Below are 18,201 nucleotides of genomic sequence, written 5' to 3'. Positions count from 1 at the left end.
GGGTGGGACACATTCATCTCAACTGTCCCTACTAGCCCAAAAAATATGGAAATGGGCAATTCACAATCACATTCATCTGTTAGCACAATACATTCCAGGGATAGACAATCAGCTGGCAGATCTCCTAAGCAGGAATCACCAACAAACTCCCAAAAGGGAGATTCACCCCCAAGTACTTCAAAGGTACTTTCAAAAGTGGGGGAAACCAGAAATAGACCTATTCGCAACAAGCGAAAACACAAAATGCCAAAACTCTGCGTCCAGACACCCACATCCCCCTATCCAAGGGCAATGATCTATGGATCAATTGGCCAGGAATATTTGCTTATGCTTTTCCCCCTCTCCCACTCCTTCCCTTTCTGGTCGGCAAACTACGTCAAACATCACTCACCATGATACTCATAGCCCCAACGTGGGCACGTCAGCATTGGTACACAACACTCCTAGATCTGTCTGTAGTACCTCATTCCAAACAGACCAGACTTGTTGACACAGAACAAAGGTCAAATAAGACACCCAAACCCCAGGGCTCTCAATCTGGCGATTTGGCTCCTGAAGACTTAGAATTTGGTTACCTAAAGCTTCCATCAGAATGTATGGAAGTAATTAAACAAGCACGTAAACCTACTACTAGACAATGTTACGCAAACAAGTGGAAAAGATGTGTCTAATACTGTCAATCTAAAAACACTGAACCACTTACAGCATCTATACAAAATATTCTAGGCTATTCTAGGCTATTTACTTCACTTGCAGAAATCAAATGTAGCTTTCTCATCTATCAAAATCCACCTTACTGCAATATTGGCTTATTTACAATCTATTCAACACACTTCTCTATGCAGAGTTCCAGTTATTAAAGCCTTCATGGAAGGATTAAAATGCATTGTTCCACCCAGAACACCACCTGTTCCTTCTTGGAATTTAAATATCGTACTTACCAGACTTATGGGCCCACCTTTTGAACCCATGCACTCTTGTCAAATTCAATTTTTAACATGGAAAGTTGCCTTCCTTGTAGCTATGACTTCTTTACGAAGAGTTAGTGAAATACAAGTGTTCACTCTTGAAGAACATTTCTTCCAAGTACACAAACATGTACTTGGGACAAAGCCAAAATTTCTACCAAAAGTAGTATCTCCATTTCACATCAACCAAACAGTGAAATTGCCAGTCTTCTTTCCACAGCCAGACTCGGTAGCAGAAAGAGCTATTCATACCTTAGATCTAAAAGTGCTCTTATGTACTACATTGACAGAACTAACGATTTTAGAAAAACAAAACAACTTTTTGTTGCCTTTCAACATCCACATAAAGGTAATCCTATATCTAAACAAGGTTTTGCTAGATGGATTGTTAGATGCATCCAAACATGCCACATCAAAACAAAGAGAAAAGTTTTAATCACTCCTAGAGCACATTATACAAGAAAGAAAGGTGCATCAATGGCATTTTTAGGAAACATACCAATGGCAGATATATGTAAAGCTGCCACATGGTCAACTCCTCATACATTTACAAAACACTATTGTGTTGATGTTTTCTCAAACAGGCTACTGTAGGCCAGGCTGTATTAAGACCACTATTTCAAACAACTTCAACTCCTACAGGCTAGCCACCGCTATTTTTTTGGTGGACTAACTGCTTTGTAGTCTTTGCATAGCATGTGTATCTGCAGCTACACATGCCATCAAACGGAAAATGTCACTTACCCAGTGTACATCTGTTTGTGGCATGTAGTGCTGCACCCTCCCTCCTCCCCGGAAGCCTGTAGTCGTTCAAGTTTAACAGTTGTACATATATGTATATACATTTACATTTACATGGACATCTCTTTATATTCTTATACTCTATCACTCCTTCCTTCACCCTTTGCGGGAAAACAATCCAACTATGGAGTCGATGCACTGTAACCGAGAGGAGTCCTGTGACTCAGAAAAGACTTCTTAGAAGAAAAACAACTTGTAACACTCCGAGCCCAACACTAGATGTCAAAAGAGATATGCATAGCATGTGAATCTGCAGCACTACATGCCACAAACAGATGTATACTGGGTAAGTGACATTTTCATATAGCACCTTATAGTATGTGATATTCTCCAATAGGTGTGCTCCTACCTTGGGAGCCTCCTCAGCCCTCTCTCCAACTATGCTAGCTCGTTATTTTCATTTACTGACTGGCTGCCTCTGCTGTTTAGCTATTTCATTAATCATTTCTGCTCAGCTCCGGTATCCTAAACCTCCTTTTCGTCTCTTCTTGCCTCCCTCAATTGTCCTTCTTCATTTATAGCTCATTTCCATGCATCCTTACTTTTTGTGGGGCCCTTAAGCGATAACCCACATATATCACTATGATTTAACTTGCTAGTGGCAGTCCCCAAACTTCATTCAGGACAGATTAATAGCAACATTTTACCAAGCGTTTTTTTTTGGTGACATCAGTAATAGCCGGATTACTTTATTTTTTATGGGTTTTTTCTGCAACACTTTGAGCTATAGTTGTCAGAGCTTTTCGTTGCTGACAAAAGGTGAAGTCCTAGATCTTGGTTATATAGAATCAAAGTTTGGGGACAGGTGTGTCAAAAGGTAACCATAATAAGGCAGTGATTGAGAAGGTAGTTTAGAGAGATCAAAGGAATTAATGTAGTGAGGTGAGGAAAAGGACTGAGTAAATAATATGTAGGATATAGATAGTTGGCAAATAGGAAGTTGAAGACAAGGAGCGAGCAGAGGGAGGTTAGCAAGAAAGTTTGGACTTAGTGGTAGTTGCTGTAGTATGTATGTGCAAACATGCAGCCTGGAGCTGCGCATGTAGGACTGAGTACTGCACACAGATAACGGCCTACCAATCAGATGTTATCTACCATTTAATCACCCTCTCACCCCGAGTGCTGCTGCCGAGACACTTTGGCCTGCTCAAGAAAGTCAGACAATTTACAGGCTGCTTGGCCCTCTTTTTGGCTAAGAGAAAAATATCCTTCATCCTGCATGACTATCCAAGCCATTTGATGGATGACTTTGACAGCTTCCAGACTGAACTACAACCTGTCTGTTCCTGTCCAAAGGACAGGCGCGTTGTCCGCTGCAGCTGTGTTTAGTCTCTCAAAACGACCTGAGAGATGCGTACACTAGGAGGACTGTTCTTTGGGTAGTGAAAAGCTAGCAGCACTGGGAAATAAGCTAAATTGTTGACTTCTGTATTGGATACCTCAGACATTCCAGTGAAATATTAAAGATTTGTATATATGTACTGGTGCATGGTCCTGTCATGTACTGTTCTGCACAACTTTTTTTGGGAAATTATAAAACAGGGTCGAGATCAGTGGAATGATAGTGTTGTGGTACCCAAATGATTGAGATTGTTATATATTGTTTGGTATCAACAATACCCAGTTAAAACAATATATTGTTGACTTTTATAGCCTGACTCTTTTTAGTGGGCAACACCATAGTTGAGGCTGCAATGTCCCAAAGAACAGGGAAGACTGAACACCCTGGTTCTCTTGACATGTAGTGGGGGAAGTGAACATCCAGCTCCCATTATGGGAAGGAGAATTTAGGGCTTTCTCTACTTGCTGCAGTACAGTTTCGGGAAGGATTTCTTTTGATGTATTTTTTTTAATGTGTAAAATAGTAGCTCCGATTTATCGACAGTGACGGATAATTGGTGTGCTGATGTTCTCACTTAATGTCCTTAAACTTCTTGTATCCTGGAAGTAAAAACATTTTTCCATACTAACGAGTTGGTTGCAAGATGAATAAGGTAGTGCTATGTTGCTGGTGAGATCTGCAGGTTAGGTTTGGGATTGGCTTATTCGTTTGGTTGTAATCTGCAGTAATACACTGACCGGGAAAACTTTAACTTCTTAACATTTAAATAAATACCCCACACGTAAGCATACAAACTTGAATCGCGTTGTTTTTTTAGAAAATATGTTTTACCGCAAAAAGACTTCAGTTTGCTTTTCTCTCGACCTAGAACTTGTCAATTTGGCTGACTTTTACTCTTTTGTTGCTTTTTTGCCGGTAAGGAATAGTAGACTATTTTTGGGGTACACCTCTGTAAGCTAAATTATGTTTTGCTTAGTATATTAATGCTCTTTTACCATTAAACTGATACTTTAGCTAAACTAATTTAAGGTTACAGAAAATGGCAGTGCTTTCCGACTTAATACATATTTATATTTCCTATAGGCATGAACCCTGAAGGAGGAAAACTCTGGGAATCCATCAGTGCTCAGTAGCTGTTTTCGGGTGTGTGTGGTGATTCTTAACAGTTAAAATTCTATATTCCAGGTCGCAGATAATTCATTTATTTTGTATATGATTGGCTTTATCTGTGCATTATAACAAAAATATTTTTTTTTACTTGATATATAGTTGCACCTCTCAAATTCCTCCTTCCATACAGTGATTCGGGATCTAAATCTAGATGTAGCGCATCCATTAATTAAAAAAATAGCAACATAGAAACTGCATCCGCTCAAAGGTGTCTGGAGCATTTTCCTTTTGTTGTTTCAATTAAATCACCTTTTTCTGTTTAGATTTTCTTGTAACACAGAAAACAGTTATTTCAGAATGGAAAATGCCACAGCATCATGAGCTTTGTGCTTGTTACTGACATGAAAATTAGATTTTTGTAGTTGCCCCCAGAATGAGTGACACTTGTTAGTTTATGTTGAAAAAAGGCGGTAAAAATTAGGTTTTCCACAGTAGGAGCAACAAATTATTTCAAGACGTCATAGGCAAATAGCATAAAGAAAACTAAATATTTTTGTGTTGGCGTAGTTCTTCTCTTCAAGTATTTTAGAGTATAATTGTGAAAATCCCATGAACGTCTCTGCAGGTCATCTACCACCAGTTTTGGAATTGTTTTCCCTCATGTCAGTCATCCGGCCCACTCATGTAACTACTGCTTACTCAACTTTTCCTGCCTGTATTTTTTATCCAGTTCTTTTTTTTTTTTTTTTTACTGCATGTACTTTTCTTTCATATTTCAATTGAATGCATTAAAGCCATTTTAAGTCTGCTTAAGCTTGGATACCTGCATCATGTACTGTGCTCACTTGTGCAGCTGGCTTAAAAATAACCTGCTTTGCTAATTAATTAAAACAACTAGGAATGCAAGGCCAGTCAATACCTGTAGGACTACAGTGTTCAGAAAATCAATATTGCAAATTTGAGAATGTTTATAGTGCCCTTGTTTGGCTTTGTGTATTATGCTGTGCGATTAATGTGCATTAAAGCAGCAGTACAACCAAAAACGTTTAATTACCTTTATTAAAGGTGCGGATAATCCACGCATTGTGACAGTTATTTTCCACTCACAGTAATGTTTCATCACTGAGCTAATACAAGGCTCAGAGAGTTAAGATTCGTGTTGGTAACATCTGGTGTCATCTGTAGGTCACAAGTTCTAATAACAACAACAGCTACTCAGGCTTCCACCCTTAAGAAGCTAATAATTTGGTTATGTCTCAAGTACCAAGAAGCAGGTTTCTACTTCTCTCCAAGCCCTCAGCCTACCAGAATGAGATTCCCCCTGCCCCTCAACCCTTTTTTTTCTCGATCTACTAGGAGCACGCTTCTCCTGGATCAAAGCCCAGCAGCACCCTAAACCAGGTAAACTGTTCATTCTAGATGCCGTTTTGATGTCTTTTGTTTGGGCAATTAAATAGTTCACGTAGTGGGAAACCAACCCTTGGGTTAGCAGTTCTACATGCTCCCCCTCTGAGTCACTCATGTGGCTGCTGAATTGGTTTTCTGCTACTTCTATAATGAGAGGACAAGGCCTTGACATTTCTAAGACTTCTGATTTGGCTTTGTTTAAGAGCTTTTTCTTGTGATACTTGTAAAACTTGATTCCAAAGTAGAGCTCCTAAACCATCTTGAATGTCATGAAAAAGTGAACCAAGAATAAGGTGAGTGAGAAAAGAAAGTGAAAATATCCAGTTTTTTGACTATGCAGGCCTTAACCATATCTCTACCTTTAGAGGAGAAAACAACGAAGGACCTAGTCTCAATTTAGGCGCCACTGCCATTCATCACACTAATTGTCCATGGTAATAGTCTTTCTGTAATTTGGAAACATAGTAAATGAAGCTTTTGAATCTGGTACAGCTCACAATTGTAATCTTTGTCAGAAAGAGGAGTTTCCCTCCGAGCTCCATTAGCTGCTTTCTAACTGTGCCAGCTCCTAAAATGGTACGATATTTCAACCTGTTGGCCAGTCAAATCCATGTAATCTAGAAGGTCACTGCACTCTACTAACCCATACTGTACCTACCATGGTGCTGTAAGGCCCTGAGGGGGCATCTGTGCATTGAGAAGAAAATTAGGTATCCTGAAATAAAATGACCAGATTTTCACTATTAGGGAGGGGGTTAGCAGTGGTTAGGTCATCAAACTATCCAGGCTCTCCCCCAGTGCTGTTAGTGGCTATGATTCTGCATCTGAATAATCCTTCATCGAAGTTATTCATAAGCAAGCAAGATAGTCTAGATTGTCACGCTTGTAACATTTGACAAAAAGTCCTGGGGGCTGTGCTGCCTAGGATAATTAATTCTGAAATCAACACCTCATCAGGGGTAGTAAGCACTATATACATAAAAATAGAATTATGACGCCACACACAGACTTATATCCTTCTCTGCCTTACCAGCCAAGGTCTGTGATTGGGAAATTGACTTTCTGTTATGCTCAAAAATTGCAAGAGGAGCACAGCATGTAAATTCAGAAATAAAGATACGCAGTGTGTCTTTAGATACCTTGGGGGCAAAGAGGTGATTGTGCACTGAAGCAGTAATTATTTTTAGTAATAAGAGCACAGTAGACGCAAATAACTCCTCCTTGAGGTATCTTACATAAAATCTCTAAGACACTGACGTGGTAAAAAAAATGTGAGACAGTCCTATTGGTGGAGGCAATGAGCCTGGAGTTTTTGTAGTCCAGTATTTTTAAGGTGGGAATTATGGGAGGTCGAAGAAGGAATCAAGTTTGGAGAGTAGGGTTCTTGTAGGGAATCTTGCTAGTTTGTAAACCAGATATTAGATCAAAAGGCTGTTAGCGGTTATCTGCAGAATAATGCAGTAAATATTTCCATCTTCAAACCCCTATATAAAAATTATCCGTCTTTGAGTTCCTTTCGTCAAAATAATTGAGTTCCTGTTAAGTTCCTATTAGATGATTGATCAGTGGCTCAATCATCATGATCCTTGTAGTCATTTAGCCTTAGAGTAATTAATTCCTTAGTGCATGCAGACATACTGGAACACTTAGTCCACAAATTACTTCCAAAGAGAGTTCACTAAACTAACATGTCCAAAGTAAAAAAACAAAAAATATATATAAAAAAGATTCTACTTAATAGTCTATCAAGGCAAATTTGTTCCTGATTTAAACGGCACTAAAAATACAATAACAAAGCTATATTACAGCAACTTAATTCTAAGCTGCTGCTAAAAGTTTTGTTGAACAAGGATACAAACAGGTTTGGCAGGCATTAGCATAGTAAAAACAAAGGTTGTCTGTGTTGTCAAGATGCCTAGATGCTTCCAGTTCCAAATGCACTGTACACGTAGTTGCCTCTCTGAACCAGTTTTATTCTTGGTCTTGTGTTTGGGACCTAAGAACACTGTGTGTGGTGTTTTTTCCAATTTCTCCAGGGTTTTTAGTCAGAAATTTACATTAACATTTGATATTTATCATGGGAGATATTGGAAGACATTTCCAGACTTTTTCAGGAAAATATTCTGCTCACAATGGCTTTACTGTTTGTAAAGTTCCCATTATGTGGCAGGAAAAAAGCAGATTTGGACCCAGTAAAGTCTGTATGGTGTACCACCCAAATTCACATTCTACTACTAAATGTGAATTATTTTTTAAAATGTCTAAAAGGATACTTAAACACCATGAAGGCAATAGACTTAAGGGCAAGCTTGAAGTCCTGATGGCCAAAGACAAGGAAACTCAAATGGGGACCAGCCAGGAATACTACATTACTGTGGCTAAACCCTCAGCCTCAAAGTACCCCTAAGAGGAAGATCCAGGGAGAAGAGATGTGAAAGACAATCAGACAGACCTCTCCATTCCTGCCACACCTGTCACTGTCAGTTTTGCCAAAGTCAGAAAGGTTCATGTTGGCTACAGGTATGTTGCCGACATGTTTTCCTTTAGGCTTGCTATTGACGCTAAAGAACCACCACCGTTTGGCATTGGGAAGATCTTTGGTGTTGAAGTGCCCCCATGGTCTGGCATCACCTTCTTGATCAACATCATACCACTTCATCAAGGCACGAGAATGAGACCTATTTTGACGTCTGGCACTAACGTCAGCATTACATAGAATTACATAGATCATATCGAGGATTTATCATCTGCATCGATAGTAGAAGAGATTTCTTCACCAAGAAAGCGACTGTGTTACCCACTCCAGATGAGGCATTAGCTCCGCTTTGGCCTTTTTTTTAGAATCCCTGGGGAGAATTCAGTACAGATGCCTTTGAAACTCTTAAATCTCCTGCCACTAGTGGCACCAAAGTTAATTGTTTTAACACTAAGTGTTACCGATCAGGAAAAGGCCTTTGTCTTCAGGGAAGTCAACTAATAATTTTTCACCACTGCCTCTATTTTCAGCTTTGATGCTACAAGATTTTCCTCCACAGCACTAGCATCTGCAGCGGAAGCACAGTCATAAAGGTTCGCCTTTACAGACTCCTCGAAGATAGACTAGATGGAGCATACACATTTCATAGACTCCTGCATCCTTAACTGGATCTCCAGCTAATGTTTCTTCCTGCACAACATGACCATGTTTCAAGCTGCCCTTGCCAGAGGCACTGCAAAACTGAATGTTTTTCTGGAAGTTCTTCACTTGGCATCTCTGTATTATTATGAAGATCCTAAAATGACGTTCAGTGTCGAAACCTTTACTTCCTATAGTTCTGGGTATCTTGGATCTAGTAGAGGAAATATTGCCAAACCTTGCTATTGATAAAATGCAGGCTTCTGGAACAGAATCAGACATTACTTCGACATGACTCAAACCCTTACTCATGGTGTCAGTAGTTGGAAAACACCACTCTTTGTCTCCAGAAACATTTGTCCTTCTCTTGACTGGGGAAGCAAGAAATTGATGCAGCAGGAAAGAATCTGTTAAGGTTGCCAGTTTCATGGCCCTTTCAGGGACATATGATTGGGCATTCTGGGAAACCTCACAGAATCTTAGAGAAGAGGTGCCTAGAGAAAGAGCAGGATTTTGCAGAGGTGGCCCTGAAAGGCTGTTCAATTTCAAATCACTTCACTGCAGATCTGGTGATATCGGTCATTGGATAACTACAGGCAGATCCTCATGCTTGCAGCTGATATATTTGAAAAACAAATAAACAGTTTAAAATGATTTGTCTACCTTTTTCTCATCCTTCCTGTTTGGGCAACATGTCAAATAGGAGATGATCTGCAAGGAAAATGAAGTCGAGACCTTGAAAGCAGTTGGATTTGAGGGAGGGAAGATGTACTATATGTGTAAGTATTTCCACAAAAACTGCATGTAGGAGGCTGGCCGAGTTTGTAGTGGGTACCTAAAGTACTTACACCTTATACCAGGTCCAGTTATCCCTTATTAGTGAAATGTAGACCGTGTTGTAGCAGCTTAGGCTGTCTAGAGGTAGTGTAGCAAAGCAGCTTAGGCTGAACTAGGAGCCATGCAAAGCTCCTGCAATACCACTATAGTTACACAGTACTTCTACACAATAAAAGACAATACTCGGTGTTACCAAAAATAAAGGTACTTTATTTTAGTGACATAAGGTCAAAAATATCTTAAAGGCAATACTCCTTCTGGAGGTATTATACACAATATATACACTAGAGACCAAAATCAGGTAAGTAAATAGTCATAAAATAGTGCAAACAGTAGAAAATACAATAGAATGTAATAGGCCTACGGGTAACACAAACCATATACTAAGAAAGTGGAATGCGAATCACAAATTCCCCCCTAGGCAAGTGTAGTGTGTACAGGGGTGCTGGGAATGTAAGAAAACACCAAAGGTAAGTAAAATACCCCACCCCAGAGCCCAGGAAAGTAGGAGTAAAGTACTGCAAGTTCCCTCAGAACACACTACAAGTCGTGATAAGAGTTATTGCAAGAACCAAGCAAGACTTCAAGCAACAAATGAAGACCTGTGAAGAGGAAACCAAGTCCAGAAGTCGCAGAAGATTCCAGGAAGGACCAGAGCCCCTGCCGACCTAGAAGATGGTGCAAAAGAGGATTCTCCGGTTAGAAGAAATCTGCAGAAGTGCACCAGAGAAGATGGCTGCGGGTTCCTGCGTGGTGCAGGAGATGTCCCACGTCGAGATGTTGGATGTAGGCTGTTTGTGTCGCTGGATTCATCCAACAAGCCTTGGTTCAAGCAAGGTTGTGGTTTGTGTCAAAATGGCGCTGCCTGGACCCAGGAGGGACCTGGGGGCCTCAACTCTGACTGATGAGGCAGAGGGGGCTCCCAACACTGGAGAGAGCCCACAGATGACCAGGCAGCACCCACGGGAGTCCCAGGACAGGGGGACAAAGAAGGTGCAAATTGCGGTTGGTGCAGCACAACAAAAGAAGGTCCCACGCCGCCGGTGAACAACTCAGCGAGTTGTGCGTCGCAGGATGGAGTGCTGGGGACCTGGGCTACACTGTGCACGAAGGATTCTTGGAAGAAGTGCACAGAAGCCCAAGCAGCTGGAGATGATGTGGTTCACAGGGGTACTGTCGCAAACCGGGAAGGCAAAAGCTCTTACCTCCACCAAACTTGGACAACTGGACCGTAGGACAGTCTGGGTCATTTTGGTCCACCACCTGTGTTCCAGAGAGCACGCTCGTCGTCAGGTGAGGAGTCCCAGAGAACTGGTCGTTGACGCAGAAGGTGCCTGCAGGAGCAGGGAAGTGACTTTGTCGCTCCACAGGATGTTCCTTCGGTTCTTCTGGTGCAGGGTGAAGACAGGTCGTCCTCAGAGCATGCACTCCTTGGAAACTTGCAAATGCTGGCTGGAGCTGAAGTTGCAGGTCACATGAGTCGTCCTGGATACTTTGTTGCAGGTACAGCAGTTCCTGGAGCAGTCTGCGGTTGATCCGACAGTCAGAAGCTGAAGCAGAGGGTTCCTTGAGGAGTCTTGCAAGCTGAATCCAAAGAGACACCCACAGGTGAGACCCTAAATATCCCTGAGAGGGGTATTGGCTAACTACCCAGGTATGCACCTATTAGGATGGGTCTCTGACATCACCCGCTGGCACTGGCCACTCAGATCTCCAGTGTCCCCACACCGTGGAAAACAAGATGGCTTACGCCAGGGACACACTGGAGGAGCTCTGGGCACCACCCCTGGGGCAGTGATTGACAGAGGACTGGTCACTCCCCTTTCCTTTGTTCAGTTTCACTCCAGAGCAGGGACTGGGGGTCCCTGAACCAGTGTAAACTGGCTTATGCAAGGAGGGGCACCATCTTTGCCCTTCAAAGCATTTCCAGAGGCTCTGGGAGGCTACCCCTCCTCAGCGAGTTGTGCGTCACAGGATGAAGTGCTGGGGACCTGGGCTACACTGTGCACGAAAGATTCTTGAAAGAAGTGCACAGAAGCTCAAGCAGCTGGAGATGACGCGGTTCACAGGGGTACTGTCGCAAACCGGGAAGGCAAGCTCTTACCTTCACCAAACTTGGACAACTGGACCTTAGGACAGTCTGGGTCGTGTTGGTCCACACCTATTTCCAAAGGGAGAGGGTGTAACACCCTCCTCCCAAAGGAAATGCATTGTTCTGCCCTCCTGGAATTGAGCTGCTCAGACCCCAGGATGGCAGAAACCTGTCTGTGAGGTGGCAGCAGCTATAGCTGCAGTGCAAGCTTCAGAGGACTGATGTGCCAGTACTGAGGGCCCATGGTGGAGCCCCCAGGATGCATGGGATTGCCCCCAACCCCCAATACCAGATTTGGAATGGGGGGGACAATTCCATGATCTTAGACACCTCACATGGTCATATTCCTAGTTACCATTGTGAAGCTACATATAGGCATTGACCTATATGTAGTGCATGCGTGTAATGGTATCCCTGCACTCACGAAGTCTGGGGAATTGGTCCTGGACAGTGTGGGGGATCTTTGCTAGTACAATGGTGCCCTCACGCTTAGTAACTTTGCACCTAGCCTTCAGTAAATAAAGGTTGGACATATAGGTAACTTACAAGTTAATTAAGCGCAGTGAAAATGGCTGTGAAATAGTGTGTGCACTATTTCACTCAGACTACATTGGCAGTCCTGAAGAAAGGTTTGTCTGAGCTCTTTATGGGTGGCAATAGAAATGCTGCAGCCCATAAGGCTCTCCTGGTACCCCAATGCCCTGGGTACCTAGGTACCATATACTAAGGGGGGTCCAGTGTGCCAATTGCAATATGAAGTCACTAAACTATAGTGACTAATTTGGAAGTAGAGAGAGCATAAGCACTGGAGTTCTGGTTAGCAGAACTTCAGTGACACAGTTAAGCACTACTGACAACACATACATTAGGCCACAAACAATGAGCACTGGGGTCCTGGCCAGCAGGAGCCCAGTGAGACAGGCAAAACATACTGACAAACAGGCATAAATTGGGGGTAACATGCCAAGAAAGATGGTACTTTCTTACACTGCAGCACAATGACTGTCCATTGAAGAAGATTAAATCCCCTCAGTGGCCCTAATGCATCCATCAACAGCAGTAACAATCCCTGGTTGGGAACATGCACTTGCAGTATACCATTCTTTCATGTGGACTGTAGTCTACTTCTCAGACCTTCTTCAAATGTATTCTAGTGGTAGTGGCCCACTTAGTTCACTAGAAGATCTACATGTATCTGTACATGTATCTGTTCCTGGAATTGTCCCCTCATTCCAAATCTGGTATTGCGGGGTGGGGGGCAATCCCATTAGCTTCTCAAAGCCAGCAACCAAAACAGGGTTAAGGAGTCTATCTACCGGAGAAAAGTGTCAACTTCTCAATAAGCCTCCAACTCTGACAGCCTGTCACATGTCCTCTCTACTTCAGTGATTTAATGCATTGTAGTGGTGCCAAAACACATCATATGGGGCCATTACATGAATGTTTGCAGAATCATTGGGCTCAGAGGGAGAACAACTGGAATGTCAAATCAGATTGTTTTAAGCAGTAAGACGGTCTCTGTCCTGGTGATGCAACGCATGCAGCCTACCACAGGGAGTTAAATTTCAATGAAATCTTTCCACCCAGATGATTGCAACAGATGCCTCATGAGATGGGGTACTCATGTAGTGTGTTTATCAGTTCAAGAAGTGTGGACTTGGAAAGAGATATCACATTAACGTCTTGGAGCTCTGAGCGATCTACCTAGCTTTGACTGCATTCTGGTCAACTCTAACAGCAGATATTTGTGCAAATGGACAAAGCCATCATGATGCACTGCATAAACAAGCAAGGTGGCACTAAGTCAAGATCCTGGTCGCTAGAAGCTCAGAAGATATGTTCATGTTTGCTAGACAGGAACCGCTCCATAAAGGAGCTTCAACTCCCGGACAGCAAAATCAAAGATCAGATTTTCACAACAGATTCTTAGAAGAAAAGTGTGAATCGATCATAGACAACTGAGTATTGCAAGCCATCTTCCTGGCTGGGGTTTTCCAAAGATACATCTATTTGCCATTGCCCTAAATGAAAAATGCAGAGGCTTTGCCTTCAGGAGATGGGAACCATGGTCACTAGGCAATGCCCTTTTCATGTAAGGGACAGAAACATTAATAAGTGCTTATACTCCGATTCCTCTAATACAAGCAGTGATCATGAAGCTAAATCATTCCGAAGACACTGATATTGATTGCTCTGGACAGGCCCAAGTAGTGGTGATTTGCGGACCTTCTTCAAATATCTTTGAGGCATACAAAGAGGCTGCCATCCAAACTAAACCTCTTGACCTCTTGAAATCGGACAGTATGGACATTTGATCTTGCTACAAGCTTGTGTGGATATTTCCTGAGAGAAGCAAAAAGGCATTCCAAAAGAATGTCCTGATCTTTCAAACTGAAAATATTTTGTCTATGGTATCCATTCTCTGGTTTTAATCCCATTGGTTGTTAAGTGATTTTGGCACACATGCAATATCTGGCTAGAGCTAAATTTCAGCTCTCCTCTTTCAAGATCTTTAATCTGCTTGAATGGAACAAATAAGAAAAATACTCCCAATTAGGAAGATTTCTGGCCTTTGTCCTACCTAATAGGAAATACCACAAAGTAACGGATTTATTCATAAAAAAATAACATCCTGAAATAGAGTAGATTATAATACAAAAAGGTCTATTTTTTTCCGTTTTGGAATAACAAATTATCTGCAGGATTACAGCCAACATGTTTGGAGCCTCAGCTTGCTAAGCAGTCTGTGTTGATACAGTATTATGTGACCTGCCCCAGAAAACATTAAAGACTGAACTGTATTACTTGGGTCAATCCAGAGAATTGAGGGAAATGCTATATCTTTCATGTTAGGAAAGTGTTCCAAAATCCCGGGTGGTTAAGAAATGTGTTTTTGTATGCTGGTGTGGGAAGAGTGTATAGGTTGAAATGCGTACTGTTGAAAAGAACAATTTAAAACTTAGCATATTAGGTTGATTAAATCACTGACATTGTCTACGAGCAGGCCTTCAGAGCACTGAGGACAGTGCTGTTGACCTCACCTTTAGTGAAGGGTATTTGTTAGGTCCTAACAAACAACAAATTGGAGACCAAAAAAGTCCTACATGTGTTTTTACCACAATTTCAGTTGCCTACCCATTTTGTCTGCATTCATTTTAAAACTTCCAGAACAGTCACCATGCAAAACTAAATCTACTGAACTCCCTCTGGAAAGTTAAAAGAATGTTTCCATGATACTAATCGATGTCCTTGATGACCTTCAACCAACAATCCATGGCGCTAAAGTGAACCAATTTTCCGCAGGTGGGCTTCTCAATACTCATTTGAGTGGCAAAAAAAAAAAAAAAACTTCAAAGAGAAGTAAGCGGCAAACCCAGTATTCTAGGAACACATATAAAATGTTCATTGTAATTCCTTCAAAATCATTAATATTTGAGCGAGTCTCAATGAGTGCCAAACAAGTTCCCTAGTAACAAAAAAATGAGGTACACATTTCAAATTTCATGTGGATGTGTATTATGGACAACAGCCATAATCAGTGAACAGATATACCAATAGGCATTCCTGGTGCAGTAGTGAAGAAGTTTAAAAAAGTAGTTCAAAATGTCATTGCCGTGACATTTTATGATTTTTACTGCAAGTATGGCACAGTAGAAAGTTGAATTAAACCTTTATTTATGCCTGATATTTGCCAGTGCTAAGGACTGAATAAATGTGTTTCTCCTTCCTACAGGCCCCTTTGTCTTGCATAGGGCTGTGACTTCTGCGATACAGAAGCACTGAAGGAGGGGTTTGGAGGAACCACTACATCATCAGACCTTTCAGTACGTTTCCACATCTTCCGTGGCATTTAAAGCTGCCACTTTTGTGTACAGATCGATTGGGGCAGATGGTCTGGTTCCTTTTCATAATCACCAAACTAAATGGGAAGCTGACCTAGGAAGACCCTTCCCCGATAAATACTGAGCAGCCATTTTAGAGAGGGTACCGAGGGTGTCAAGAAATGCCCACTTCAAGTTGATTTACTTCTATGTAACCCACCGGGCTTACTTTACACCGGGGAGAATTAACTTTAATTTCCATGTCACAACTGCAAAATGCCCGAGATGAAGTGAGCGGAATGAGGTGGGGGCTGTACTATTGAAGATGCTTTGGGCTTGCCCACATCTCTCAGCATACTGGAAGCACGTAACGGACACTCTTGCTAAAATTGACAGAGAGGTACCTTGCGCTCCACAACATTGTTCATTTTAGTGGTTCCCGCACACAGTGAAAATCAAGGCTACAAGTAGATTCCAGGATCTGTTTTTCCTACCTACAAAATGGGAAATAACACGCAGTTGGAAGATCCTGGCAGGCCTTAAACTGAATGTGTGGAAGAAGGAGTTGGAGAGATGTGCAGGTTACGAGGGGGTGGTCCTGCTACGAGAAGCTAAAAGAGGGTGGGGCTCCCTGGAAATGGCGAGAATGTGGAAAACGTTGGCTGAAAGTCTAACAAACACGCCCCCTAACAGGGACGCCGCGGGGAACCCCCACGGTCAAGAAAGGACATGCCCTGCCAGAGCTTTTGCAAATATATCATATGCATTGTATTTACTGTGATTGAACAGTTGCCCACTGTAAGCGTGGAAAGACTATTGTGGACTAACTAACGGATCCAACCGCAAGTGACCACTGCCAAAATGATTATTAATATGTACAAATGGAGGAAGGCACGGCAGGAGGCAGAGGGAAGTTAATTACCCTTGACTATCTTGGTTTGATAGCAGCTACAGCTATAACGTTGCTTAAATCATTGTATGCATTATACTAGTGAAAACTGCTTTCGTTTTATTTTATTAAAAACTCAATAAAATGTGTTTAAAAGTAGAAAAATAAGGGCCTTCAATGTCATATGATGAAAGGTTTTCTACATTTTATTGAAAGGCCCCCAGTAGAATTTAAAGAATCAGCAGATCAGAATGTGACTTTCCATTCCAAGTAGGTGCAAGACTATTTTATGTATACTTGTCAGAGTCCCAAGAACGATATTGAATTTGAAAAGCTATTATGGTCCAACAGAACAATGCATACATCTTTTTCTATCGAAACACGAGTCTTCAGAAGGCATCTAGACATAATGCAATGAGCAAGTCCTTTTAATCCAGTATTTCAGATAAACAAACCAACACGCTTTAGACAAAATTATGTTTAACTAAAACTTGAAATATATTATCTCAGATTTTTGGTTTTACTGCTGCATTAAAAGGTGCATGAGAGTAAGAAATATTTTGCCCTCGAGTTGTCTGATATTACCCCTTCAAGTGATACACAGTGCACTAAGTGCACCCCATAGCCAGTCCCAAACCTGAAGTAGATGGTAAAATGGCTTCCTGAAATTTGCAAAATCCTTATTGTATTTTACAGATGCCCTTTCGTTTTCCTTCTTGTATCATTTCTTTTCTTTTACTTTCTCTGTTTTGCTTTTCTTGCTGCTGCTGGATTTTTCTCTTCCTGCTGTCGTGGGGAATAGAACCGATCGTGAAGAATGGCAAGCCTCCTTCTTCCCACAGCATGCATTCCTTCTTCCAGCAGTACACGGGCTCTTTCAAAAACGCCCCGCTACGGCGGCCCTACAGCGTGATCGGAGCAAGTGTTAGCTCCTACCTCGCCCTGTCCAGGAAAAGCACATTGGGTGAATATTCTGACCTTTTTGTGTTTGTCTTGTTTCTTGCCTCTTTAACACTGTCTTTATTTTTGAGGCGCCTTTTTTTGTTTAAATTAAATTCTGTTATGCAAATAAAAAATGAGGATTAAATCAGATGGAATTATTATTTGGCCAAAGAAAAAAATGGGAATTGAGCTTCACAATAGCACATTTAAAAGCAAATATTAGAAAGGTATTTACTAATGTAAGGTGGCAGATCCTACCAGGAGGAAAGTGCGCTAAAGAATTGGCAAGCATGAGGGAAAACTCAAGTTTGGCTGGTGTTTTAAATTGATTTACATTGCTGTAGATCATGAAGCATTTACAAGCCTAGCATATTCAAATCTCCACGAAAACACTTTGGAGAAGATGTAGACATGCTTTACGTTTTGCTATAGTCCCTTCTGAAACATAAAAGCTCTGGACGAATGTAGAAACCGACTTAAAGTGAGGTTCCAGACCTTACAAAGCTGCTCTGATTAGTTAACAGTAATCTTCATTACCAATGTTCATCGTTATAGTCTTTATAAGGATGAAGAATCATGTTTAGGAAATTGACAACAATGCTAAACCTTCAAATTTAACAAAATCGTTCATTTCCTCCTTTCTTGCCACGTAGACCTAAGTGCCTGACCTTACATTGGGAGAACCTGTTTGTTAGACCAATCAATATCTCAGTTGAAGACAGACCACACAGGAGGGCAGGAAGGATCTGCATCTAGGCCTGTGATGAGGAGTAAGACTCTGTGAAATGGGCATGGTACCATTAAGAAACTTGAGAATGTCATCCTTATTCCAAGTCATAGCCTTCTATATTAGAAAGATATAACAAGCAAATGCCAA

General features: G+C 41.5%; 1 protein-coding gene across 6 annotated transcripts in view; it reads left to right on the top strand.

Moving 5' to 3' along the window:
- Nucleotides 1-18,201, top strand: part of LOC138259164 (cyclin-dependent kinase 17-like) — a 521,155-nt gene that overhangs the window by 75,665 nt on the left and 427,289 nt on the right. For 2 of the 6 annotated variants that reach the window (XM_069206702.1, XM_069206698.1), the window contains exons 1-2: nt 4,194-4,254; nt 17,185-17,346. The exons of 2 other annotated variants lie outside the window; for them this stretch is intronic. In XM_069206702.1, the coding sequence (XP_069062803.1) occupies nt 17,226-17,346 (121 nt within the window). In that variant the 5' untranslated portion in view covers nt 4,194-4,254; nt 17,185-17,225. Of the gene's footprint in view, nt 1-4,193; nt 4,255-17,184; nt 17,347-18,201 lie in introns of those variants that run through there. 2 more of the 6 variants (XM_069206696.1, XM_069206695.1) reach the window with 1 other exon arrangement.

Source organism: Pleurodeles waltl, chromosome 9 (assembly GCF_031143425.1).
Source record: "Pleurodeles waltl isolate 20211129_DDA chromosome 9, aPleWal1.hap1.20221129, whole genome shotgun sequence".
In the NCBI taxonomy this organism is placed as follows: Eukaryota; Metazoa; Chordata; class Amphibia; order Caudata; family Salamandridae; genus Pleurodeles; species Pleurodeles waltl.
This window is presented reverse-complemented; position numbering and strand designations above follow the sequence as displayed.